Source organism: Furipterus horrens, unplaced genomic scaffold (assembly GCF_987537825.1).
Source record: "Furipterus horrens unplaced genomic scaffold, mFurHor1.1.pri manual_scaffold_2, whole genome shotgun sequence".
NCBI lineage: Eukaryota > Metazoa > Chordata > Mammalia > Chiroptera > Furipteridae > Furipterus > Furipterus horrens.
In genome coordinates this window covers 132,267,558-132,295,245 of record NW_028327172.1, presented here as the reverse complement: position 1 = coordinate 132,295,245, position 27,688 = coordinate 132,267,558, and the positions used below count along the sequence as shown (strand labels likewise).

At 40.9% G+C, this 27,688-nt stretch overlaps 1 protein-coding gene across 1 annotated transcript; it reads left to right on the top strand.

Annotated features, from left to right (window-relative positions):
• Window positions 1-9,758: 9,758 nt before the first annotated feature.
• LOC150019504 (aldo-keto reductase family 1 member C15-like) lies at window positions 9,759-26,436 on the top strand. Its single transcript, XM_090266454.1, has 9 exons — window positions 9,759-9,921; window positions 13,481-13,648; window positions 14,586-14,702; window positions 15,566-15,643; window positions 16,945-17,067; window positions 18,622-18,731; window positions 19,155-19,320; window positions 20,701-20,783; window positions 26,223-26,436. The coding sequence occupies exons 1-9, from the start codon at window positions 9,829-9,831 to the stop codon at window positions 26,263-26,265; spliced, it is 981 nt and encodes a 326-aa protein (XP_090122580.1). The 5' UTR covers window positions 9,759-9,828; the 3' UTR covers window positions 26,266-26,436.
• The last annotated feature ends 1,252 nt before the right edge of the window (window positions 26,437-27,688 follow it).

Below are 27,688 nucleotides of genomic sequence, written 5' to 3'. Positions count from 1 at the left end.
CCTAGAAAATGTTCCATGTGTTCTCTGATGCTTTGGGGTAAAATGCTTTGAAGATATCAATTAAATCCATCAATCTAGTGTGTCATTTAAGGCTTCTGTTTCCTTTTTAACTTTCTATTTTAAAGGTTTATCCAATGATGTAAACGGAGTGTTTAAATCCTCTACTATGACTATATTACTGTTTTTCTCTCCCTTTATATGCATCAGTATTTTCTTTACATATTTAGGTACTCCTATGTTAGGTGCATAAATATTTACAAGGATTATATTTTCTTGTTGGATTGCTCCCTTTATAATTATGTAGTGTCTTTCTTTGTCTCTTACTATAGCCTTTGTTTTAAAGTCTATTTTGCTAGATATAAGTATTGCTACCCCAACTTTTTCTATTTCATTTTCATTTGCATGAAATGTGTTTTTCCATCCTTTTTCTTTTAGTCTGTGTGTATCTTTCATTCTGAGGTGGGTCTCATAGACAACATATATATGGGTCTTGTTTTCTAACACATTCAGTTACTTTATGTCTTTTGATTGGGGTATGTAAGCCATTTATATATAAAGTATTATTGATAGTTATGTTTATTGCCTTTTCAGTTTTTTAACTTTCAAATCACTCATTCAATCCTCTGCTTTATCCAACTTACTGTTTATTTCTTCTAGTGTATTCTTCATTTCAGATATTTTATTCTTCATTTTTGACTGATTTTTTTTTTTATGGATCTATGTCTTTTTTCAAGCTGTTGAACATCCTTATAGCCAGTACTTTGACCTCTATATCTGACAGATTGCTTGCTTCTAGTACTTTGATCTCTATATCTGACAGATTGCTTGCTTCCATTTCATTTCTTTTTCTGGAGATTTTTTTCTATTCTTTCATTTGAGGCCTATTTCTTTTTCTTCTCATTTTTATTACCTCTTTGCATTTATTTCTATGTATTAGATAGGTCTAATGTGACTCCCAGTTTTTGTGAGGTAGCCTTGTGAAGCAGGTGTCCTGTGATGTCCAATGATGAAGTATTCTTGATCACCTGAGCTGGGTGCTCCAAGAATATCTTTTGAATGGGTTATGTGGGCCCTCCTCTTGTTATTGAGTATTGACTGCTAATGGACCCTTTGCTCATGGGATTGACTCTCAGGCTGGCTGACTGAGTCTCAATCCTGACCATGGCCTGCAAGCTTCTGTGCTGGTGCTGACCCCACAAAGTGAAATTTGCCTCAGTTGGGTTTGGCACCTGCTGAAATCTCCCTTTAGGTATGCTACTTCTCAAGCTTATTGGATCCTGCTTTGATGTTGTCTGAGGCTGGCCACTGGGTTTATTAGTTCTGGGCCTCTTGGGAGGAACTCTGATTCAGGCCAGTGTTAGATATTGCCTATGACTGGCTTGGGCAACCTGTTTGAAGCTACAAGTGATCCACAGTTGAAGGCTACTTCAGCTAGGCCCTGGTGCATGCAGGAAGGACCAAACTGCATAACAAGTCTGGCTTTTATCAGCACTGGGCCCAGGGACAGGTCAGGAAAAGTTTCTGCATGGCTCTGCCTGTCTGTTAGGCTCAGTCACTGAAAGAGCCTCTGGCTATGCTCTCAGCAGGGCTTAAACTACTCAGAGGTGAGGTGGAGTGAGGATTGGGTGAGGCTATTGCTTTTCCCCAGGCTGATACTGCTTGGAGCCGAGTGCTCCACCCAAGATAGATGGCATCTACAGTTTGGGAGAATGACTCAGCATAGGGATCCTTGTGGCTGTCCCTTCAGCTCCCCAGAGCCACAAACTCCAAACTCTCTTCATGTGACTCTTACCCACTCTGACCTCCTTTTGTTGTAGCCCCAAATGAGGTGCTATGAACCAAATTTTGTTCATTGGCCCTTTAAGATGGTGCCTGTGTTCCTAGTGGACTCATGTCTCTCCACGGAGGACAGAAATCCTGCCTCTTTTCACAACCAGACACTTGTGGGCACCTCTTCCTGGCTCTTGTGCTCTGGGCTGGGAGCTCAGCTTGGGGTTTGGACCCTGCCAGAAACCTGCCACAGCTGAGATATCCCTCTGGAACCTCAGCAACCACCCATGGGAGCAGGGCCCAGCCCTTCTCACATCTCTACCCTTCCTTCTAGGCTTGATATGGCTTCTTATGTAAATTCTTGGTTATAAGATTTAAGCTAGTTTTCAGTTGGTTATTAGGATAATTGCTCTATAATTTAGTTGTAAAACCAGTTGGTCTTGGGAAAAGATGAATGTAGCGTTCACCTACTATGCCCTCATTGATCTTTCAAATATTGATTTGTATTCTGTGTTTGTACTAAACTCACATATTAGTTTAACAATTGTTTTTGGAACTCTCTATATTGAGAATATGTCATCTGTGAATAGAAAGTGTTTTCTGTCTGTTTCTTCTAAATAGTATATAAAAGATTTTGCTTTACCCAATGTGAATATCTCTTTTTTAAATGGAGTGTCTAAACCATTTATGTCTAATAAAATCATCGATATGCTTGGGTTTAAATCCAACATTTTCTATTTGTTTTCTCTTTGTCTCATCTGTTCTTTGTTCCTTTGTTTTCTGTTTTTTTTATTTTCCTTTGTATTAACACTCTACTAATTGTGTATTTAGCTTTATTATTGTCCTATTAGCTTACCTCTTTTAATCATTTTTATGGTTCCTCTAGAATTTAAAATATTAATCTTCTAAGGTCTGTACTGAATTCCATTGGTGTTTAACAACGATTGTTCACTCTGGCTGATTAGAACTAAAACATGTCCTAGCTCCATGTCATCTCTGGGAACTGCTCAACCAATAGCGACTTTGTGGAGTTTCACATTTCAGTAATTAGTCATACAGTCAAGGGGATTCCTATGCACATTTCTGAAACTCCTTTGCTAGGTAGCTCCTATTTTCTGGGACCTGCCATGCAATGTCCAGGTTCCCTAGCCTTCTATGATTTCAATCAGCTTAACTCAATGAGACTGATGTGCCCTGCTTGATTTCCCCTCCCTGAACCTTATGAAAGCCAGACATTCCATCTGTTGGGCTCCCTTGGCCAAGTGTATTATAACTGACAGATGGCAGGGCCACTGGCACTTGCATTTCTGATGTTTGCTGCAGCATAATCCACAGCATAATCTTTGAACTTCTAGGCTGGGTTTGGGAAGGATTTACCCCTGGGATTAGGGGCTTCAAGATCCAGAAATAATAACTCCTATGTCCTTGTTTTCAAAGAAGGTTGCTGCCATTTTAGAGTCAAGGAAAGAGTTAAGGATACAGCCCTGCAAAAGAAAATTTCAGCACTCTTAGACTTGTTCTTATGTGCATGGCCTAAAAAAAAATTTTTTTAGTAATAGTGTTTTGAATGTAAGAAAAATTCAGCACATGTTTGCTTAAGTGAATCTGGTTAGGACGTGATTATAGCCCCACCTTTGCTAATCCCAACTTTCGACAAAGGTAACATGACTCTTCTAAATGCTAAAGAATGTTAGCAGTTCCCCAGGAGCAAGTTTTAACATATTCTAGTTAACCTGTGCAGTTCACACCCTTACAGTTATGTAATCCAGTGTTCTGGCCCCATCTGCATTGAGTACAAAAGAAGGCTGTATTTCATCAATACGAACTTAGAACACTGAGCTAGGAGCAGCTGAGTTGACTGACATCATACTTCTGGTCTTCAGACCCTTTTCAACTTTTTCGTGCAGCCAAAGCTGGGAGAGCTGCCCTCTGAAGGCTGTGTCCAGCTTCTTGTTTGCTGGTTTCCTGCTTGGTTTGGGTATTGGGAGGTACTGAGGAGAGATTAGAAATGGAGGGACGTATTGAGGTGTTTTTCCCTCTTTTATTGAGAAATGCAACAGCAGCTTCCATCTTGTCAGTAGTTCTAGCTCCCTTCCAGTGGGCCCACCATACCTGCACCCCCTGCCAGGGCACCCCCCCACCCCCACCCCAGCCCTGGGCTTTGTAACCATCCTGTCCTTTGTGTCTTAGCAACATGAGCAGCAAGCAATGGCTTCATTGTTCCCTGACTTGCTTCCCAGATGGTTCCACAATGTGAATACCACTTCCCTATGTTGAATTTCCTCTTTTTACATTTTCAGCATGATTTCTTTCTTTCTGGCTGGCTTGTGGCTGAACCTGTGCCCTCCTGAAATCTTGGAAACTCCGTAGGGCTGTTGTCTCACATGTGTTTATGACCAAAGTGTTCATGTTCTGTCCCTGTGGTCACCTGTTATGACAGCCTCCTGGGCTGCTGCTTTCAATATGACTGGATTTTTAGTTAAGCTGGGTTCAACTGTACCTGCTGAAAACGGTCACTGCTGTTATCAATACTGGCCTTGAGGGGAGGGATGAAAATGCTGTTATTGAGTTCCTTGTGAGGTAGTCCCGTCTATTCCCCAGAGCAGAGCACCACTTTGAGTGAACGTTTAAATAAAGATTTAGAAACAGTTTGGGATTCCCAGAATCTAAGAACAGAAAATAACAAAACTAGCAAATGTGACTGCTCAGAGGACAATTGCATTTGTTCCACAAATATTTATTGAGCACCAATTATGTACTGGTGGCCTTTCTAGGTGCAGGGGTTAGTTTTAAATAATTCAATATGCTTGAACTACACCGGCAAATAAATGAGTAGATAGATCATTTCAGAGCATGGCAATTGTTCTGAAGAAATTAAAACAAGTGTGAGATGAAGAGAAGCTGTGGAGAATGGGATATGACTTTGATTAGAGTGATCCAGCAAAGACTGCTTTGAGGAGGTGACACCGAAGCTGAGACAAAAGTGGTGGGAAGGAGGGAGTACCGCGCAGCTCTGGGAGAACCTCAGCTGGGGGTTCAAGTTGTATGACTCAGATGCTCTCCTAGCTGAGAACCTGGAAAAGGCCTAGTCATACTATTCCATCAGCACGGACATGTAGAGCCAGAGCCTCTGCTTGCAGTGGCTGACCTGCAAGAAGCCCAGAGCAGGAGGCCTTGGCTAGGGTGTGGCCTGGCCCAGGAGTGAGGGGAGGCGAGCAGCCCCAGAACAGAGACAGGTTGTTGGGGATGACTCTGCTCGTGTGGCCCAGTGAGAAAGGACATGGACTTAACGAGATTCTTCAGGAGTCATGTTAAGAGCCCTGAAGGCCATCTCTGCTCTTTGTATGAATGTTTGTGAAGTCAGGTTGAAACAGGTTCTCAGCTTATTAGGAAAAGTTTCTTTTTGTTGCTTCACAATAGATCCCCACCTGTTCAGGGAGGATTCTGCCTGTGTGCAAAAGTTTATTCCATGCAATGTAAATACTTCTTTCATTACCCTGAGTCACCCTTCAGAATTGCAGAGACCCAATTGAACTTTGCCCTCTCTTTTGTTAAATCTCCTTTTAGAGTAGCTTGGACTTCATCCTAATCTTAGGTTTTGTGTCAGTAATTATTGTTCTTCCCTTCTAGCAAAATCCTTTAAAACAATCCTGCCTTTTCTCAGACAGTACTTGATCCTAGCTGCTGGGCCCTGAGAGAAAACTCAGCAAGCTTCTCCCTCGGTACAGCAACAGGGTGATGCTGATAGCTGGGATTTTCTCTGGGGGGAGAAAAAAATACAGTATTCTCTCACTTATCATGGGTATTACGGTCTAGACCACTCCGTGATCGGTGAAAATATGTGAAGCAGTAACTTTATATATATTTTAGTATTTATATATATTTTAAGGACCCTGGCTGGTTTGGCTCAGTGGATTGAGCGTCGGCCTGCGAGCTAAGTGTCGCTGGTTCGATCTTCCAGTCAGGGCACATCAGAGAAGGAAAACTCTGACTCCAAAAAACCTCCGCTGCCTTGCGGCATACCTCTTCAGGGGAAAGGCTAAGGGAGTAAACCCCGACAGAAAATCCGGAGCCGGAGTCCCTAAGGCGGTTTGACATTGTAGTCAACACCGGCAACTCCTGCGGCGCACCTGAAGCCAAGCTGTATTGACTCCGTCTTTCCCTTGGGCCCTTCAGCTGCGAAGAGAGGGGGGGTCTGCTGCATGGGCAACAGCAGACCCTCCATATCACCCTGCCCAGGCTCTGTAGCTTCAGCTTCACTGGAGAGGACACTCCAGCGTCATCGCAAGATGTCGATTCAACACGGGAGGAGACAGATACCGTGTCACTCCCGAGTCGGACTGCACAGCCATTCTCGGCGGTGCAGATAGACTCTTAAGAAGCTACACCATCGTCTCTCGAGACAGACGGCTGCCGATTACGATTATATATTTTAAGGCTTTATAAACCCTTCCCACACACTTATAAACTGTTCCCAGTCCCTTATTAACCTTTCCCACTTCCTTATTAACCTTTTCCACACTTTTATAAACGCTACTTATGTTCTTAAACATATTCTACACTCTTAAACCTACATAACTTTAACAACATATGTATACAGTACCACAAAGTCCTGTGATATAGCAAAAAATCCGCAATAAATAATTAAATATAATATTTTTAAAAAATCCCGCAATGCAGTGAGGTCATGATAAGTGAACCACGATATAGAAAGGGACTAAAGTAGTTCTTAGGATACCATGGTTAGCAGTTACTTTTGGTCCTGGCTTTCATGGGAAATAGAACAGGGAGTATGTGGGGTACACCAATATGCAGAAAAGTGAGGAGGGGCGGGGCAAGTTCTCAAAGGTAGAGGAAGGTGAGGAGTCTGTGATATGGCTCAAGAAATATCACAATGTCCTCTCTTCGTACTTAGTGAAGATCTGTAGTAGTTACTTCCCTCGACTAGTTTTTCTCATCATATAACATGATCTTCATTTTCTTTGTTAGTTAATTTATTGTCTTACTACTGAAACATCACCTCCAAGGGGCAGAGATGTATTTTTTTGTCTGTTTTGTTCATAATGCATACAGCCATGTCTGGCACATTATAGCTACTCAGTTAAATATGTATGAGGCAGAACCTCAAAAAACTGGAATTATCTTTTGGAGGTTGGTCCCCTTGTAGTACAGGATTCTTTCTGCTAGGTAAGTGTTCTTGGAACCCATCTTATCAGTGTAACAGCAGGTAGTGTTGTGAGAGGCTGCAATCATCTTCAGGGAATTTCTTGAAGGCTCTTTTGATGCATTTGCCTATTTCATGACAGGTGATTTACAAGCGCACAGTCCCACACAACACTGAGTGTCCGGCAGTTTCTGATCAAAAACGGCATGACCCCATGCTCCAGCCTCCCTATTTGCCTGATCTTACCCAAGCGATAGTTTTTTGTTTCCACAGATAGAAAAATGTCCTCAAAAGGAAATGTTTTGCCAAATTGGAAGAGGTGAAACAAAAAACAGCAAAAGCACTAAATGACATCAAAATGCAGTAGTAAAAATGTTCCATAGGTGTACCGAGTCCATGGAGAGTACTTTGGAAGTGACTAAAGTCTAAACATGTAAGAATAAATACACAATTTTTTATAAATAAATTTCTTTTTGTATTATTAAATGAAATACACTTCCACACGATTCTTGAATATTCAGAAGTCATCATAATAAAACCATGCAAAGGTCACTGTAAAAGCATCTCTAACACTCAGACTGGATTATCTGACTTCTTTTTATTTCATTTGTTTTTTTATTGTTGTTCAGTTACGGTTGTCCCAATTTTTCCCCTGTTGCTCTCCCCTGCTCCCCAAACCCACCACCCACTCCCATATTCTTTCTTATGTTCTCCTAGGAATCTATATGTCCTGTCTCCTTATGCTGGATTATAATTATCATTTATCCCATCTCCCTGTATTAGTTTCAAGCTGCGAGGGTTGTGATAATGTGTTATACAGCATGGCACAGCTGAGCGAGATCCTCTACTCAGATTCCTCAGTGGGCTGCCATCAAGGTGTCAGCCAAAGCTGGGTCACATCAGAAGGCGCAGCTGGGGAAGGTTTGCTTCCAAGATGGTGATTGACAGGACTCATATCCTTGGGAGCTGTTGGAATGAAGGTCTCAATTCCTTGCTGGCTGGTGTCCAAATTCTATTCCCAACTCCTTGCCACATGGGCCTTTCAAGCATGGCCCTTATTTTATCAAAGTATTCAGACTGAGAAGCAATAGAGTTAATCAGTGAGGTAGACATCACAATCTTATATAGCCTGATAATGAAAATATTAACCTTTTACCTTATAATATTCTAGTGATTAGAAACAAGTCATAAGTACCAGTCACACTCAAGGAGACAGTATTGCACCAAAGCATGGATAGCAGCAGATAGGCACCATGGGGGCCAGCTTGATGTGCCCACTGCTCCACTGATGGGCCATGAGCTAGCTCCATGGGAGCATCCTCTCTCACTGGCAGCCTTTGAGAAATCTTAGAAAATAGCAAACACTAAATATCTTTCTAATTGCAAGGAAAGATGGATTCTGAAAACCCAATGCTGTCAGGCATTATGTCAGTCTCTAGAAATGTTTTAGGATAATGTTTAAATGCAAGTTTTATGAGACCTTTGTAAAGGAGAAGCAGGGAGCCTGGTATGACTTTGACTCATTCTCTCTTACTGACAAAGTTCCTAGGTTGCTGAATCAAGAAGAAAGGAAGAAAGACTGTCTCTGCACTTTAACAAGGCATTTAGTGCAAATTACAGGTAAATATTGCAGGTGGTGTAAGACAAATTTATAACATGTTGAATGAAGTGCTCAAAGCTATTAACATCTGTTGTGAGAATTTTCTTGTGACCTGACACAGAACATAGCCCTACTTTTGCAATGAAAATATAAAAGTCATTCGCATCAAATTTATAGTTGTGCTAAATACTACATACATGGAATAATAGAATCCGGTAGAATTCTGACCTTGACCAGCCAGAGGGATGGGTTGAAAATAAATACCATGTTAACATCCTGTGGTTGGCTGCAGAATGCCAGCTGCACGAATAAATACAGGATGGGGGAAGCATGGCAAAATAGTAACATTAAACAAAGCAACATGTAGAAGTTTTATCTAGCAGACGTTTCTTATTAAATGTGAGTGTAATTTTACTAATTTGGTTTTTTGAATTGCATTAATAGAAGCTATAACCACGTGAGGCCATAAAAGAAAGAGTGATTTCCCCTCTGGTGAAGTCATAAAAGATGGGGGCAAGAGTATGAGCTTTTAGGTAAGTCAGAGCTCTTATGACTGATGGGAATAAGTGAGGACTTTGTAGGCTGTTTCAGGAGGAAGCCTTGTGGAAACAAAGGCAAAACTAGAGAAATTTATCCTGGAGCTCAGACAATTTTTGTCTTGCCAAAAAAGATTCAAAGAAATAAGACACAGAGAATCAGAACATGGAATGAGGTCTTGATACAGGGGAAAAGATAATGAAATTAAAGGTTGGGGTTATTAAAGAATTTTGTTACATCTGTGCTGGAGTCTAGGAGTTGAGGTTAGTTATAGAAATTCTGAATAATGTCTTTTTTAATGGTATTTTTGACCAAATGCAGGGTGAGGGACCTAACCAAGTTCTTATAGTAGAATTAGTGTTTAGAAATGGCCAGTCTAATGACTATTTTGCATCTCATAGAGTAAGTCTAATGTGATATCAAGGACAACTTGACATGTGAATTTCTTTCTTTCTTTCTTTCCTTTTTTTATAACTTAGGAGTCCAGGGTGAGCAGTACTGGAGAGAAAAATTCAGCTCCAGTTGTGTGCGTGACATTTCTGTACAGTATTCCCAGAGCTGTGCCTGCCAGGACTTGGAAGAGGTACAAAGAAGTCAGTGGATTGATTTGTTTCAATGTGGATTCCTGAGCAGCTGCAATCCCAGCCCCACCTCGCTTGTGGTTGGTAGAAATAAACAATGCAGAAGCCTCACCTTGTACTTGGTTTGCAGTCAGTGATAGGAAGGAAACACAGAGTCAGCTTACCCAGGACTGTGAATGGAAATGGACCCCAAACGTAGTCATTCTGTGAAACTGAATGATGGGCACTTCATGCCAGTGCTTGGATTTGGCACTCTTGCTTCTGATGATGTAAGTCAAACCCAGGGGACCAGAGTGCAAACAGCCCTAGAAGGGTCTAGTTCATGCTGGGTGATTTGGAAGGACTCATGTGGCCTCCACTTTACCATCTCTGACTTTGTACTAAGTGGGATGATGAGCTGTTGACTCTGGGGAGTCAGAGGTGATAATTCCGAGGATGGATTATCTTTATGATGATAATGATAATGATGATTTAGGTTACTTAGTGTATATGGAATGTTTAGCATGTATTTTAAGTACTTTACCTGCATAGTCTTCTTTAATTCCTCAACAACTAGCCCAGGTAGGTACTATGATTCTTGTTATTTCTTATTTACTTAAATCTAAGCTCGGCTGCTCTTTCTGGACCCATCTGCTCCTCGGTCAGGGTCACTCTGCTCTTTGTCAGAACTCCTGATGGGCAGTGGGCCCAGGAGGAGAGGAGAGCTAACGTGACTGCTTCTGGCAGCTTTGCTGAGGGTTTGTGGGGCTGGAAGATTTGCCAGAGAATTTCAGTCGCTGAAACCTCTGTCATTTAAGGAGCCACAATTGTTCTAAGCCTTATGCATTTAGAAAGGAAACCCGAGGAGGCGTAAGTAACAATGGAGGTAGAATTGTGCTTCTTGTCAGTTGTATTATTCACTCATTTGTGTGATTGATTGCAATGCACTTGAATTGTCACACTCTGGTTACAGTGGGGAAGGGGCAGCTTCGCGATTGTCTGGGAGGCATTGCCCCTGTAAATGACAGAGACCAACCCATTTCATAGAGCTGTGACATAAAATATTAATAGCTAATAGCTGTCAAACAAAGCTAGTTTGTTTGCAATGACATGATTACCCAGGTAGCTACTGTTACAGCTTAAGCGCAAGGTATGTCTTACATACATTATATCTAACTCTTATTATTGGGTTGGCCAAAAAGTTTGTTTTTTATTCCAATAAGATGGCTCTAGTAGTGCTTAGTTGTCTTTAACCTCATTCAAAACAATTTTGTAAGATTGTATTGTGACAGCTGTCGCATCAGCATGCATTAAAAAAACATGAAAATTGGTGAATTTTTGTGTAGCCATTTTAATATTGAAGATGTAAGAAAATATTCAATGTATTTGGCATATTAGATTTTATTATTTTAAGACAGGTAAAAATGCAACTGAAATGCAAAAAAAGATTTGTGCTGTGTATGCAGAAGGTACTGTGACTGATCAAATATGTCAGAAGTGGTTTGCAAAGTTTCTTGCTGGAGATTTGTTGCTGAAAAATGCTCCATAGTTGGGTAGACCAGTTGAGGTTGATAGCAATCAAATCTAGACATTAACTGAGAACCATAAACATTATACCACACAGGAGATAACCAACATAAAATATCCAAATCAATAAAGTTATTGGTGCAAATGAAAAATGTATCTTTTATTTTACAGAAAAAACCATATGGACTTTTTGGCCAACTGAATACAGTTATTGAAGACAGAATAGAACAAAATATCTTATAATTCCCTCACAAGAATAAAAGTCACATGTACATCTGCTGAGTACAGTACAAACGGTGCTAAGTGAAGTAGAAACTTCTTTTACATCCTCATCAGAGTTATTTTCTAAATGCAACTCCCCCAATCACAACACCAGTTTACTGAGGGTCACGGCAGAAACAAGAGGCGTGGGCCAGCATGTGTGCCTGTGCCTCCTTCTGACCAGTCAGGTGTGTTTTCTGGGAAACCTGCAAACTCAGTGTCCCAGTCAGTAGTGAAGGCATGTAACACTGGAAATTTGAGGCAGGCTGTATAAATGCTGTGCCAACTGTGCCTCCAGGAAGTGCCTGTGTGGTGAGGTGAGGAGCAGCAGCTCATTCTGCATCCACCTGCTCTTGCTAGGGTTGTCCTGGATCTGGCTCCAGTGTCCTGTTCTCTCAGTCCGTTCACAGAAGTTCTGATGCTGACCAAGGGACAGCCTCATGTAACCCCTTGTTTGTGAAACCAGCATGTTGATTTTAGCCACCTCAGAGCCTAGGATAAATATCAGGATGAATAAACCAGTGTTTGGCCTAGTGGGCAGAGAGGAACAATGAACTCTTTGATTTTATGTGTGTGGCTCTCAAAATAATCCAGGTAGAATATGTAATTATTAATTAAATCAAGTAACCAACTCCACAACCAAGAATAAACTTCTCTGTAATATTAAAATATATACTATCAGTAGAGGAAGTTTGCAGAGAACATAGTTCTGCTTCTCTGGAGTTTGGACAACTAGATAAACACATTTGATGCATGGCAAACAGCTACCTAACAATGCTGATACTATATCACTAAATTCCTGGGGAAGTTGAGATGTTTGGAAAGAGGGAGGCTGATGTGAACTAGGGTGTTCTGGGAAGGCTTCAAGGAGGAGGTGAGCTGAGCTTAAACAAGGCTTGATGTCAGAAACAGGCACTCTAATGAGCAGTGAGATGGGCTTCATTCAAGTAGAAGAGGCACACTTCTACTTCAGTTCCTTCACAGAAGCTCTGATGCTGACCAAGACACCCTTACCCACCTTGTGTGAAACAGAAGGATAAAAAAATTACATGATGTAGAATGTATGAACTTCAGGCAGAGGACTTGTAATGTTTTTTATGGAAAAGAGGAATTAATTTAACAACCCGTTTAAAAGTTGGAATGAGATTTAAAAATTATTCATGATGTTGTCATTAAATATTATATCTCTATATCTATGCAGTCAACAACAACAAAACCATGATTTAAAATTCCCTACTGCTCCAGTTGGTTAAATTCCATTATAATTTTCCTTGTCCCCACTGCCAACCCTTTTAGACCCCTGTCACACTCAGGCAGTACTTCTGCTGGCCTAGGTCGTTTGCCTAATGGAGTAATCACTGACAGCCTGAGCACCTGGTTACCACACCCCTGCTCAGTGGTAATTGCTAACATTGTTCATTCATGCTTACTCCCAGGCATGCAAGCACCAAGAGCTGCCCTAGTGACTTGCCTGAACTCCAGACATGCTCCTTCCTGCCGCCAGCATATAGAGGCCACTCTATCTACTTCTGAAAAGCAGGCTTAGTCGCCACTGTCCATTTAGTAATTGTCTTGTAAACTCAGAATCTGTTGGCAGGTGGACCCCGAGTGACTAGGGGCAGCCATGGCATTGGGTTAGGTGGAACCCTTCCTGTGCCACCTGGTTGATGGATTTCCTCACTGGGAACCAGGTTCTTAAAACTGGCAGATCCTGAATTTGAGCAAACAGGCAACAGAAATCCCCTAAGTGGGAAACTGAGAGTGAGGAGGAGAGAGCGTGCCAGGTGCTATGTCTTTCTTGTGCACACTGAACAAATCCTTTATTGACTGACTTGATTTCCCATGTTGCATGGTGAAGACCATTTCACTAATTCATTTTATATTAGAGGTTATACAGGAGTTTAATCCATGCCTCCAGGATCCAGGTTTGTTACCAAGGCTTGCTCCATCCAACAGGAAGAGGAGTCACGTAGAAATAGCTGGTAAACATACTCTTAAGGAAATAAATTGCTTCTCTCTGAGTCAGGCTAATTGCCAAACCTCCTTATTTACATGTTATAGGTTCCTAAGAGCAAGGCTGCTGAGGCTACCAAAGTGGCAATTGATGTAGGTTACCGTCACATTGATGCGGCATACGTCTATCAAAACGAGGAGGAGGTCGGCACGGCCATTCGAGAGAAGATCGCGGATGGCACTGTGAAGAGAGAGGACCTGTTCTACACCACCAAGGTGCTGTGGATGAGAGCTGAGGTGTCGCTGTCAGAGCAGAAACATTATTTTGAAAAAACAAACAAAAAATATCAAAAATCTTTGGTCTTGGTTTGAATAATTCATTTACCTCCTAACATTGCTAAGGCTCATTATAGAAAAACAAAACAGGAAAGGATTTCCACGTTCTGGAATGTGTTAAGGGTGCGACACATTTACTCAGCCCCTCTGAAACGGGTCAGCATTCACATGTGAAACAGGAATAAAGATACTCACGCTCTTCGTCTGCTGTGTGCATTGACTGAGCCACTGCAGAGTGGGTCCACTCCTTTATTTTTCAGCAAATTCTCTCAGGACATATCCAAGGAATGCTGACATATTATCCCAAGAGGGGAGCCAGACTAGGAAATACTGTTTTCAAGTCAGCAGTGAGTTACTTAAATCTGTAAAAATGTTCTTAGGTGGAAAACCCTGCTCCAACATAACAAGAGCCATGGTCTCTCCCGAATGGTCCTTTGTGTGTCTATATCAATGATGACTTGTTTTCAGAATGTGAACCTCTCAGTGGCCCTGTTTCCAGGCATTTATTATGTAGGGCAGTGGATTCCTTTTTCCCTTGCCTGACATTTCTCCACTCTCCTTCAAAGATGACTTTTCTAATCCTTGAAACATTTTTGTTGCTTTTCCTGGCCCATCTATGTTTTATTTACTGTTTTCTTACAGTCACTCAAATAAATCTCAGTATCCTATTAAGAAGCTTATTTATACTAAGTAACATAAGTTTAGCCCCAGAACTTCTTTTTTTCTGGTCACGACTTCTTTTTTTAGGACAATACATTGGTTTGTTACAACATAATCTCTTCTAATGACGTTTAATTTTGGTTCCCAAATATATGACATCATAAGCCATTTTTATTTATTTTACAATTCATTTTAAAATTTATTTCTGTTACTGCAGCTTTGGGCTACTTTCCTTCGACCAGAACTGGTTCGACCAGCCTTGGAAAGATCACTGAAGCAACTTAAACTGGACTATGTAGATCTCTTCATCATTCATCTTCCAATAGCTCTGAAGGTCAGCTTTTGTTTTCCTTGTCACGCCCAAGAGTATTTCTTCACGGCTGCTGCACCTCCACTCTCAGATTCCAGCTAGATTTTCTGGGTTCTTACCGAGAGGCGCAGATGTGAGAGTGGTAGATATAACTGCTCAATGAACTCTCCTTGAGAGTTGTGTTTCCTCACCATCGAGAGTGTTTATCCTCATCCCAGAGCCTTCAGAAGGATGGCAATCAGTGATCTCACTGCCTCCGCCTCAAAGGGTTGAGGTCACTGCCCTCCACATCTAAGTGACATGCTCCTGTCTGTAGTCCCTTAGTGATGAGGGTTCTCAAGAAAGCTGAGAACAAATGACAGTAGAGACAATGGGAAGCACACACCTCTTTAGTAGGAAGGCCCCAGTGATGTGGGAGGCACCCTGGGGTGGTTCATATTGTACAACTGAGCTCTTTGGGCATCACTGGTCCAGCCTCTCATCACAGTGGACATTCACTAAGCACATCCGGTGTTCTCGCTGTGTCTGGGTTTGTTACATAAGCTGGAACTAAAGCACACTAATAGTAAAGGGAAACTGCATCATGCAAACCAGCTTGTCTTTGTGAAACAAAATCAATTTCAATTGTAGGGGAACTCATTCTTAGTGAAGTTTGTTTGGTGGAGTGTGGACAGGAGGGTGGAGATAATTGAGGGAGAGGTACTTTGCTACAGTTTCTCAAGTGATTCTGGTCTTCTTTTCAAAAGTCTTCCAAAGCCTGCCCTACACATCAGACACATTCTCTGCTTAGTAATAACAGCCTCTTCAACGTTGTGTTACCAAGCTGATTAGGCACCAGGAAGTTCATTCTTTAAAAAAAATCTTCTTCCCTCCTCTCTGTATTTTAGCCTGGAGAGGAGCTTCTGCCAAAGGATGCCAGTGGGAAAGTTACTTTAGAGACAGTGGACCTGCGTGACACGTGGGAGGTAAGTACTGCTACTGTCACCCAAAGGCACTGTGACAAGGTGGACATCACTGCATGGGGCCCAGAAGAAATGGGTTCTGACCCTGTTTGTGTCTGTCCTTAGACATGTCACTGAAGTCCTCTGTACCTAGGAGTTTTCAACTGTAAAGCAAGGGAATTGAACAAAATCACAGCTGAGGTCATTTTTAATGTAAAGTTCTGTGGTTCTCAGTAGGTGTTTCTTTGCCCACTGATAAACTAGAGCCTGTGAGCCCTAAAAGGGACATCATCAGAAGCAAAATCCAGAGGAGTTAGAGCTCTATCCCAGGACAGATGAACACACCAGGGTTGAGGGGAAGCTGCTGTCTGTTTAGCAGGGGGACAGGGAAGTCTGCCCTTCTGTATTTCATTCTATAGGTTTTTTCATCAATCTAGGAAAGAGGAAGCAGAAAAACCTTTCTCTAGTAGAAAACTTAAGAGGTCTTCTTTGCCCTTGATTATGACACCATTTGTCAGGGAACTATTATTATGTGCCTAGCAGCAAAATATGCACCATAGAAGGGGGCAAGGAGGTGAGGGGAACTTAAAAATCATCTTAATGTCTAATTATTGCCCTGGGTATGCATGTCACAGACCCAAGGACTCAAGGAATAAAATATATTAGGAAGTAATCGTCGTCGTCGGCAGCCGTCCGTCTCGAGAGACGATGGTGTAGCTTCTTAAGAGTCTATCTGCACCGCCGAGAATGGCTGTGCACTCCGACTCGGGAGTGACACGGTATCTGTCTCCTCCCGTGTTGAATCGACATCTTGCGATGACGCTGAAGCTACAGAGCCTGGGCAGGGTAATATGGAGGGTCTGCTGTTGCCCATGCAGCAGACCCCCCCCTCTCTTCGCAGCTGAAGGGTCCAAGGGAAAGACGGAGTCGATACAGCTTGGGTTCAGGTGCGCCGCAGGAGTTGCCCGTGTTGACTACAACGTCAAACCGCCTTCGGGACTCCGGCTCCGGATTTTCTGTCGGGGTTTACTCCCTTAGCCTTTCCCCTGAAGAGGTATGCCACAAGGCAGCGGAGGTATTTTGGAGTCAGAGTTTTCCTTCTCTGATGTACCCTGACTGGAAGATCGAACCAGCAACACTTAGCTCGCAGGCCGACGCTCAATCCACTGAGCTAAACCAGCCAGGGCAAATTAGGAAGTAATATATCCAAGTATTAAAGCAGTTTGGTTCAGCCAAATTGTTATTTATGTTAAGACAGATTTCTAGTTTCTAAAAAGTTCACTGTCAGATGAAAGGGCTGAACCACACATATCCTTCCTCCCCAGGCCCTGGAGAAGTGTAAGGATGCAGGTTTAACCAAGTCCATCGGAGTGTCCAATTTCAATCACAAACTGCTGGAGATGATCCTGAGCAAGCCAGGGCTCAAGTACAAGCCTGTCTGCAACCAGGTGAGGCTGTGCCCATGGAACATCTTTGCTTCTGCTCTTCATACCCTCTTTCTTGATTGAGAGGCCCCAAGATTTTGGCTGATGACAACTGTGTACTTGACTGTTCCTTTTATTGAGATAGGAAATTCCAGAGAAGGGACGGGTTGAATGGAGTGGGAAGATCATGCCTTTACTTATTCAGAGGAGGGTCTGAGATTCCCACGAGACTTCCAATTGGAGATGCGAAGGTGGCAGGTGGCAGTGTTGGTCTTAGCTCGAGCAGGTGGTCAGGGTGAGAGGTGCATATTTTGCAGTCATTGCCTTATGGGTGGCAATGAAACCCACAGAAATTGATTCCCTCTCCTAGGGAAGTTCATGGAATGAACAAGAAGAGGGCAGGAAAGTCACCATTTAAGGATCAGGTAAAGAGGTATTGGTTAGGGAACTGAGTAGGAGTTGGCAGTTGACAAGGAGAGAGCTAATGAAAAGCATGTGGTATCGGGGAAGCCAAAGATAACAATTGAAAATATTCATGTGACCCGTGGGTGAATCCTGCTGGGAGCAGCCACTGCAACTAAGGATAGAAAAGGTATGTTATTTTATAACACAAAGTTCCTGGGAAACCTTGCAGGAGCAGTTACTGCGGGTAAGCTAAAAGCCAGAGAGAAAACAAAGCAGTGGAAAGTGAGGACATAGATAGATCATAATTAAAAGAAGTAATTTTTAAAAATAACAATGTTGCCAGTGATCAATTACTATGATATTGTAAAGCTGTATATCCCTTCTGTATAACAGTCTGAAAATTATGCAGGAAACCTTTGAAATATTTTACTCTTCTCTTAGTTATTTGCCTCGAGGGATTTATTGTAGAAAATAATTCATAATATGTTAAAATATGCCCCTCACTCCTTTCCTCCCCCCCCAACCTTATTTGTGAGAGAAAGTAGGTCATTTTTCCTTTAAACTTTTCCTCACATTTGGTTCTACTGATTGATCCCTGTGATACAATTTGATATGTTATGGTCTTTTGTTTTTCTTGTAAATTATAGGTTATATCTAAAGACTTGATCACATATATGTAATTTTGAAATCATGAATTCCAACAAAAGTAGTTATTTCCTTTTTGATGATTGAATTGTCACCATTTTAATCAGAACATGACACTCCAGATGAGCTTGGTCCTCTGACATCCCTCAGGGTTCTCCCTGTCTCCTTTGTTTTCTAGAATGCAAGATGTTCTAGGTTCAATTTGTAGCTTTTTGGCCCAGTAGTAGAATCAGCCATTTTCCTAAAAACTCTTGATTTCTTTCCATAGGCAATGATATGTAGAGGTCACAGCCTGGGAATAACCATCCTTAATCATTTTAAACACTAATAAAAATTAAGAAAATTGTTTTATTGCTTCTGAAAACTAATAGTATTTGAAGATATTTCAGAAGGTGCATGGGAAAATGACTAATCTGGAAAATATGGTGCATGTAGTAATGTAGTATTAGATATTCCTTCGAAGGCTTTTCAAATTTAGATGGTATTGGCTCATGTATTCTGACACCTCCTGGGCTTGGCGATTCACAGGTGGAGTGCCATCCATACCTCAACCAGAGCAAACTCCTGGAATTCTGCAAGTCCAAGGACATCGTTCTTGTTGCTTACAGTGCCCTGGGGTCCCAAAAAGACCCAAACTGGTAATGAGAATATCAGAGTTTACCTATGTCAGCAAGTCTGTTGGTGGTGAAACACTTTTTAAAATTAAGATTTAACATTTTATTATGGAAAACTTCAAACATAAAATAAGCAAACACAGTAGTGTAGTGAGCTCCCATGTACCATGACTGAACTTCTACGGTCATCAACATTCTTTCATTCTTGTTTCATGCATACATCCATCTATTTCAAATTCCACTGCAAATATTATTTTTTAAAGTGATTTTTATGATAAAGTTGATACAGCTTTTCATGGATAAATCTTAGCTGTCTAATGTCAACAAATAGATTTACCACACAACACACACCTCTCGATTCTCTGGGGAATTTTGGGAAAGGGACAGCATACTCTTGATTTCCAGTCATACACCCTTCAAATCTCCATTTTCTGCTTTTGTTTTCAGGGTGGAACAGGATAGCCCTGTTCTCCTGGAGGAGCCGATCTTGAATGCCATTGCTAAGAAACACAATAGGAATCCAGGCCAGGTGGCCCTGCGCTACCAGGTGCAGCGGGGGCTAGTGGTCCTGGTCAAGAGCTTCAATGAGAAGAGAATCAAAGAGAACCTCCAGGTACAGCTGCACACTGTCTCTCCAGAGTGAGGAATGGGTGCCCTCTAGACTGTGAGACCCTAAATGCAGGGATTCTATCTGGGCCGTCTTTTAGCATCTTTTCCCCAGCAGAGCTCCAGGCAGGTAGGAAGCTACATAAAAGTTTATAGACTGACCCAGTTAAACAATGAATGAATAAAAATTTCCCCTAAACTCTCCCACATATATCTTCTGGTCCTTGAGATGAACCAGTGATCTTCAACTCATTTTGTTGTGAACATCATGAGAAACTCTATCCCATTTTATGATGACAGCTAACAATTTGCAAAAGATGACATTTAGAACATGTTATTTATCATGTGTTTGCTACAAAACCTTGAAGCTTTCAGTTTAGTTTATTCAATTTATGAAAATGTGTAATAGGCAAATTTAAATCTTATTGTTAAGCCAATCAGAAAAATACCTGCTTTTAATTTTTAGTTCAACTCAACATGTTAACATACAGAGGTGGGAACAATTAGATTTACATTCACTCATATAGAAAATAATACAATAGTTAATAAATAATAATACAAGAATAAACTGTTTCAAATGCTCACAACTATAATCCCACTTTTGCCCCCCATGGATATCCCCATGACAACCGAGTAAGTCCTGGAGTATATTTTTAAGATGAATAAAAGGCAAATAGATAGATAAATAGATATAAATAGAGGCACTGAGTTTTCCATGAAATTTTGCCCTGGATAAAATAATGAACTTCTTATTTTTATATTTCTTACCCAAGATCTTTCTGCTTTGCTATTATTTGACTTTTTATTAGGCAACATTCAATTTGTATCATCAAACAAAAACTAAACTGGACGTAAGAGAGACTTTATTCAAAAGGGAGAACTCTCTGAATGTTCTATCTATAAGAGTCTCAAATGTCAATCAGAAAGATGTTTCTTTAATAGGATTATAAACATAACTAGATAGAGAATGAGCAGGTGTGCTGTTGAATACTTGATCAGCAAATGCCTTTCTTGAGGTCAGTAGCCTCTTGGAGAGGCCTTTACAGGGGGGTTGCTCTTCCTTCCATAGCCAGGTTAAGCTCCAGGCTGTGTCAAAGTCTAGGGTGTGTGTGTTTGGTTTTGGTGAGGGGACCAGACTAAAGTTTGGTCCAATCATTAGGTATTTTGTAAATGCTATTCTTTTTTGAGGTGAAGTAGAGGAGGAGAGAAAGTGGGAAAGGAGAGGTGGAGAACCCAGGAGGAGAGGTCTCAGTACAGCAGAAGTAGTGACAGGGGACGCTTCCCCTAGTGCTCTCCTTGCCTCTGTCCAGACAGAAAGTTCTCATGTTCCTGGTGAAAGTTTGCTGCCTTGCGGGAGAGTTATTTGTGACTCTTTCTTTCCTTTCAGGTTTTTGACTTTGAATTGACTCCAGAAGATATGAAAGCAATTGACAGCCTCAACAGAAATTTCCGATTTTTTAAATTACTATTGTAAGTGACTTGTAGATTGTTTTTCCCAGATTGTTTTCTATAGCATGTAGGTTAGCAGAGGAACTCTGTTTCCTTAAACCCAGGAGACAGGCCTCATTTCTGGTGTAGAAGTAGAACAGGGGCTGCCTGGAGACCTCACACAGGTTTACTCCAGGCTCAGTTTCTGACCCAAGAGAATATGAGTGATGCCCAAGACAAAATGGTCAACATTTGCCTCATGGTGAACTCATGACTTTTATGCTCTAATTCCTGTGCCTTTTATACCTCCACTCAGATCTGACTTATCCATTCGACACCGAAGGCACAGTGCCTGCAGCCTACTATACTTTCAGGGGTACCAATCTAAAAATAAAAGGCCATTCAAAGTAAGAGGCCACAAACACTTATTGAATCAACCAGAGTAGCTATTTAGGAATCATTATTGAGGCTGAAGTCTAAATAATGTTCTTATTGGGAGATAAAAGCAATGGATATTTATGAGAAAGGGAAGGGGAGTAATAATTAAATTTACAGAAGGAAGACAGTGATGTTGATTCTAAACAGTGTTTTTAATTTTCAGCCTAGTATTCATCAGTCCAGTGCTCATAACTGCTTTTTGTTATCCTCGCAAGCAGTTTCCTGGGAACAATGGTGCTTAGGCCCAGTCCAAAGAATATTTCCCCTTTTTTAACATTAAAATAATTTGAGGCATAAGATGTGCAAGGCAGTTCCTCTGGCAAGGCAGCTCTGGCTCTATTTTTAAACAGATTTGTTTATATTATTGTCTACAGGAGTCTATGAAAATGTTTCTCTATAATTATTTTTAAAACCAGGAGAAAACATATTTATATTATTAATGACCATGTAATAATTATTCTACCCTGGACTCTATTTGTTTTTGTCCTAACACAATTGTAAAATGTAACATTAATACTTTTTGTGGAGGAGGGGCCCATGAAGGCAAGTGTGCATAGATGTGGGAACATCATGTGTGGAGCTATTTCCACCTCCTCCCTGAAGAGTCTGTATCATTTCTTCTTAACCGGGGATTCCTTTTCTAAGACATCCGTTTTTACCAAATTTATCTCTTCATTGGTCTTTTGCCCTTATCACAACTCCCATTTCCTCAGTCATGTAATGTCACCAAACTGAATTATAAATGGATCACAAAATTAATTGACCCTAGTGACTGATGTGTCTCCAGCAGCATACACCAGCATAAGCTCCTCTGGTTTTCTCTGGCTTCCTGAGTCAAGCCTTGCTTGGGGTCACCTTTGTCCATCTGGAGACTAGCCCCTGGAAGCCCCTAACTCCTTGACTTCAATTTATTCACAAACATAGCAGGCTCATTGTTCAGTTACTACAGGAGAGTCTCAGGATTGAAGAGAAGGAAGACTCATTGAGAGGAGTTTGTAGTGTTTAGAGTTAAGGAGATATAATTTTAGTTAAACAATAAAAATTTAGTTTCAAAAGAAAGATCTCAAAACTCTCCTTGTTTGCAAAGCTATGTTGTGATTCTGAGACAAGACATTGTAAATGAAAAAGATGTGGGAAGTAACTTTTCTGTACACAAGGCTTTTAAGTATGTCTGTGATGATATTTGCACCTGTCTCCCTGGCTGCTGGTCAACAGCACAGCTCCTGGCACACAGGATTTCTCATGAACTCTTTAATGAAATAGAAGCAAAAAGGACAAATTTAAAAAAGAAGAGAAGACCTGGATCAAAGGAAAACAACAATAACATTAATTACTGAATAACAAATATTCTTTTTATTTATTTATTTATTTATTTTGTTTTTCAATTACAGTTGTCCCATTTTTTTCCTCATTGCTCCCCCCACATGCAGCCCACCCCTTCTCCCATAATCATATCCTCCCTGTTGTCCATGTCCATGAGTGATTTATACATGTTCCTTGACTAAACCCTTCCCTTACTTATCCCCCTTCTCTCCCTCCCCCCTCCCCCCTATTGACTGCTATTCTGCTCCTTGTTCTATTTAGTTCATTTGTTTATGTTGTTCTTTACTCTCCTGTATTAGATGATATCATATGGTATTTTTCTTTCTTTGCCTGGCTTATTTCACTAAGCATAATTCTCTCTAGTTCCATCCATGTTGTCACAAATGGCAGGAGTTTCTTCTTTCTTTCTGCTGCATAGTATTACATTGTGTAAATGTACCACAGTTTTTTGATCCACTCATCTACAGATGGGCACTTAGGCTGTTTCCAGTACTTAGCTATTGTAAACAGCGCTGCTATGAACATAGGGGTGCATAGTTTCTTTGGAATTAGGGTTTTAGGATTTTTTGGGTGTAATCCTAGCAGTGGAATTGCTGGTTCAAAAGGCAGTTCCATTTTTAGTTTTTTGAGGAAATTCCAAACTCTTTTCCATAGTGGCTGCACCAGTCTTCATTCCCACCAACAGTGCACTAGGGTTCCCATTTCTCCACATCCTCGCCAGCACTTGTTGTTTGTTGATTTGTTGATGATGGCCATTCTGACAGGTGAAAAGTGGTATCTCATTGTGGTTTTTATTTGCATCTCTCTGATGGCTAGTGATGTTGAGCATTTTTTCATGTGTCTATGGACCTTCTGTATGTCCTCTTTGGAGAAGTGTTTGTTCAGGTCCTTTGCCCATTTTTTAATTGGGTTGTCTGTTTTCTTGATGTTGAGTTGTATAAACTCTTTATATATTTTGGAGATCAGTCTCTTGTCTGAGGTATCATTGGCAAATATGTTTTCCCATATGGTTGGTTTCCTTTTCATCTTGCTGATGTTTTCTTTTGCTGAGCAGAAACTCTTTAGTTTGATGTAGTCCCATTTGTTTATTTTTTCCTTTATTTCTCTTGCCTTAAGAGATGTACCCATGAAGATATTGTTACATGGTATATCTGAAATTTTCCTGCCTATGTTTTCCTCTAGGACTTTTATGGTGTTACGGCTAAATATTCTTATAAATTGTATGAAAGCACCTTGACCAGCATGGCTCAGTTGATTGTGAATCATGCCACAAAGCAAGAGGTCACTTGTTAGATTCCCAGTTAGGGCACATGTCTGGGTTGTAGGTTCAATCCCCAGTTGGGGGCATGTTTCTCTCAGACATCAATGTTTCTTTTCTTCTCTTGTTCCCTCCCTTCCCTCCTCTTTAAAGAATAAATAAACAAAATAAAATTTTAAAAATAAATAAATAAATAAATAAATAAATAAATACACAAATAAATGGAATGAAAGCAACAATTACATTTGGCAGGTATGGTAATGTAGGCATCTATATTATCTCTTCAGGAAAGAAGTTTCTTAACAGAGAGACCCTGAATTCTTGAATGAATTCATGAAATAGAGCAACATAATCCTCAGTGTAATGTTCTCATGATCTAGGGACAAAAGTGATATGTGGGACAAAAATAACTACCACATTTCATCTGTAGCTCTTACTTCCTATGGCAAACTGTAATCTAAAGCAAACTACATGTTTTTTGGCTTTTCTTCTTTTTTAAAATATGTTTATTGATTATGCTGTTACAGTTGTCCCAATTTCCCTTCACTCTGCTCCCCTCCACCCGGTGGCCCCCCTCCCTCCAGTTGTCCCCCCTTTTTAGCCCATGCCCATTGGTTTTGCATATAATTCTTCTCAACAGCGTCCTATTTACTCCACTCCTTCCTACTATGCTTCTTAATTCCTGTACCATCTCCCTCCCTCTCCCCCTCCTCCCTCCCTGCTGACCTCCCCCCGGTATGTTCCCCATACCTATAATTCTTTTTCCACTCTCGTTGCCTATTTAGTTTGCCCTTGTTTCAATTCCCTAGCTTCTGTTGTTGGTTCTTGTGATACAGTTTTCATTTTAATGTTCATAGTTTTGATCCTCCGTCTTCTAAACCAGTCCCTCTAACATCTCATATAATAGTGATTTGGATCTAATGAACTCCTTCAGTTTTATTTTTTCCTGGAAGCACTTTCTCTGCCCTTCTATTCTGAATGACAGTTTCGCTGGATAGAGTATTCATGGTTGTAGGTTTTGCTTTTCATTCCTTTGAATATTTCTTGCCAGTCCCTTCTTGCCTGCAGGGTCTCCCTTGAGAAATTAGCTGATAGTCTAATTGGGACCCCTTTGTACATGATTCTTTTCTTCTCTCTTGCTGCTTTTAAGATTCTCTCTTTATCTTTAATTTTTGACATTTTGATTATAATGTGTCTTGGAGTGGTTCTCCCCAGGTCCAGTTTTTTCTGGAACTCTCTGTGTTTCCTGGACCTGTAAGTCTATTTCCTTCCCCAATTTTGGGAAGTTCTGCTTCATTATTTTTTCACATAATTTTTCTATTTCTAGTTTTTCTTCTTCACCCTCTGGCAATCCTATAAATCAAGTGTCTGATCTCTTATAGCTGTCCCAGAGGTTTCTGATCCTCTCCTCACTTTCTTTTCTTTTTGTTTCCTCTTTCTGCACTGGTTGACTGTTTGTTCCTTCTCTATGTTCTGGTTTGTTGATTTGATCTCTGGATTTTATTTCCTCACCACTGTCTTGTATGTGTTTTCATTCATTTCAGTATGAGTGGCTTTCATTCCTTCACTGTCTTGTTCCAAATCTTTTGTTAATTCTGTAAGCCACCTTATAACAATAACTCTGAACTGAGCCTCTGAAAGGTTTCTTGTTTGTTCATCTGTCAGGTTCTTCATCTGCTGCCTGGTGAGCTGCATCATCGGGATTTCAATCGTTGTCTCCTTCATTTTGACAGATCTGTGTTTTGCTTTGCTTCCTTGGGCAGGCTGTGGGGAGCGGAGCCCCATGTACTTGTCACTACCCAGTGACCGGTGGCAATCCTGACCTTTTTCACCGCGCTGCGGTGCTTTGTGTGGGGTTGGGGGTCCAAGATGGATTCCTGCCGTTATTCTCCACTAGGAGACTGGGATCCATCTTCCCGCCCTCTGGGCCTCACCATCCAAGGCAGTCGGGGGCTGCCTTTCCCCGTGTTGGGGCTGCAAGCTGCCAGGGCTCGACTGTAGCCGGGATTGCTCCCCTAGCATTTCTTGCAGTCCCGCTGCTATTCCCGAGGCTACTGTGGACAGCTCAGTCTGGCCTTTCCGTCCCAATTCTGATTTCACCACTCCTACCCATCCAGGCAAGCACCGCTGGTTTGTAACTTCATATGTTCCATGTGGTTTTATTTTCTGGTTATCTTTGGTTTTGAGGTAGTTGTATTCCTTTCTAGTTGTAGAGGTAGACTGAGCGTGTCCATCTAAGCCACTATCTTAGCCAGAAGTCCCCTTTTTGGCTTTTCTACTGCATGTGAATGTGGGAATTGAGCACATGGACTGGGAGCTGGATATCTGTGTGTCAAGGTAGAAGGAAGGGCATGCCTGAAAATTGAGAGTTTTTAGCTCATCCTGTCTGTGTTCACAGAGAAACTCTGTCTTTGAAAGCTTGGGACTGAGTTAGTAAATGAATATCCCTCCTTCTCTTTCAGTGCTGTTGATCACCCTTATTATCCATTTTCTGAAGAATATTGACTGCCAGCTATCCACCATGAGTTCTACCAGAATCTCTTGCTTCTAGTTGTGTGGAGATTTCTGCACTTGGAGGAGGTGATTAAAAGCAGTTCTGTAGATTCAGGCTGCTTGCCTGTCTTCCTTAAAACTTTTTTTTTATTTTATGAAATAATAAAAACTTACAAATAACAATGTTTGTTTTTCTTGATAATTAAAATAATACATGCAAATTACAGAAAGTTTGGACAATAAAAGAGAATAAAGATAATCTGTAATTAGCCTATCTAAAAATTCTGTAAGTTCAGGTTCATTTTCTTTCATGGTTTTTCTATACAAATTATGAGTGTGTTTATTTACAAAATTGAAATAACTTTCAACCTGCAGGTTGTACACTTTTTTATACTTAGCATAAGTATATTTTCCAAGCAATCAAATATTATTTTAAGATTCCAGTATTATATCTTGCTGTTGTAAAGCAATACATCTTATTCATTTAATAATCATCTGCCTACATTTTGGCATTGTGATAAATTCTTGTATATTTTACCATTCATTAATTTATTCATTCAGCAAATCTTGAATGAATGTCCTTTATGTGCCAGACATTTTTACCAGTAAATAAAACAGACAAGAGTTAAATTCAAATAAGAAATGTCTCAAATTTATAGTCTAGTGATGGAAGAAGACCATGAAGGAAGTAAGGAACATCTAGCTTTTAGAAATGGTGGGTGATTGCTGGGTCATAAGTCTTCACAGTCTCTAACATTTGTATACCTGATAAGCAGAGATACTATTTTTTTCAGAAGTTTATATAGCCTTGGAGGAGAGAAAGAGTGCCTTCCTCCACAGGGAGGAAGGCATGTTTACTCTTCAGTAATATAAAGAAAGAATTTCCCTCCAGAGAAACTGTGGGATGCTTAATGCTCACTCTCATGAATCCAGGTTCTCTATGAGGAAGGAGGTAGAACAGGGAATTCTGAGATGCTGCAACTGTCATCAGTCAGCATCCTGTTTTCTGAGAACCGCCTTGTGATATCTGATAATAATTAGCATTATGGTTTCCTCCACAGTGGGCAATCAAGAAGGATTATGGGAAATCGCATGTATGGAAGCTTAAGCAAAAACCCTACAAAGCCTTAACCATTCAATAGAAGAGAGTCATCCCTGGCCATAGATGGCCCGCTCACACGTCTTGGGAAGTGTACTTTCCTTAAAAAATTTCCCACTTTCTTTGCTTTACAATATCTGTGTGGTCAGTCATGTTCTTTGTGATCAACCACCAAGAAATGGGATCACGTCTCTTTCTGCAGCAATTTGGCGAGCCAGCCAGGATGTCTCCTGTGGAACTGCTGGAGTGGTAAGACAACTTCTCCCACCCTCACTAGAGATTGGAGGAGACTTTCATTCTCCCTGTGTCCTTAATGCCTTGGGACACCCCAAACAC

Bases quoted from the DNA above. Each gene is read 5' to 3' on its own strand.
- LOC150019504 (XM_090266454.1), top strand. From the start codon at position 9,829: ATGGAAATGGACCCCAAACGTAGTCATTCTGTGAAACTGAATGATGGG. The intron at 9,922-13,480 runs GTAAGTCAAACC...TACATGTTATAG, and splicing joins GCACTCTTGCTTCTGATGAT to GTTCCTAAGAGCAAGGCTGC. The intron at 19,321-20,700 runs GTACAGCTGCAC...CTTTCCTTTCAG, and splicing joins GAATCAAAGAGAACCTCCAG to GTTTTTGACTTTGAATTGAC.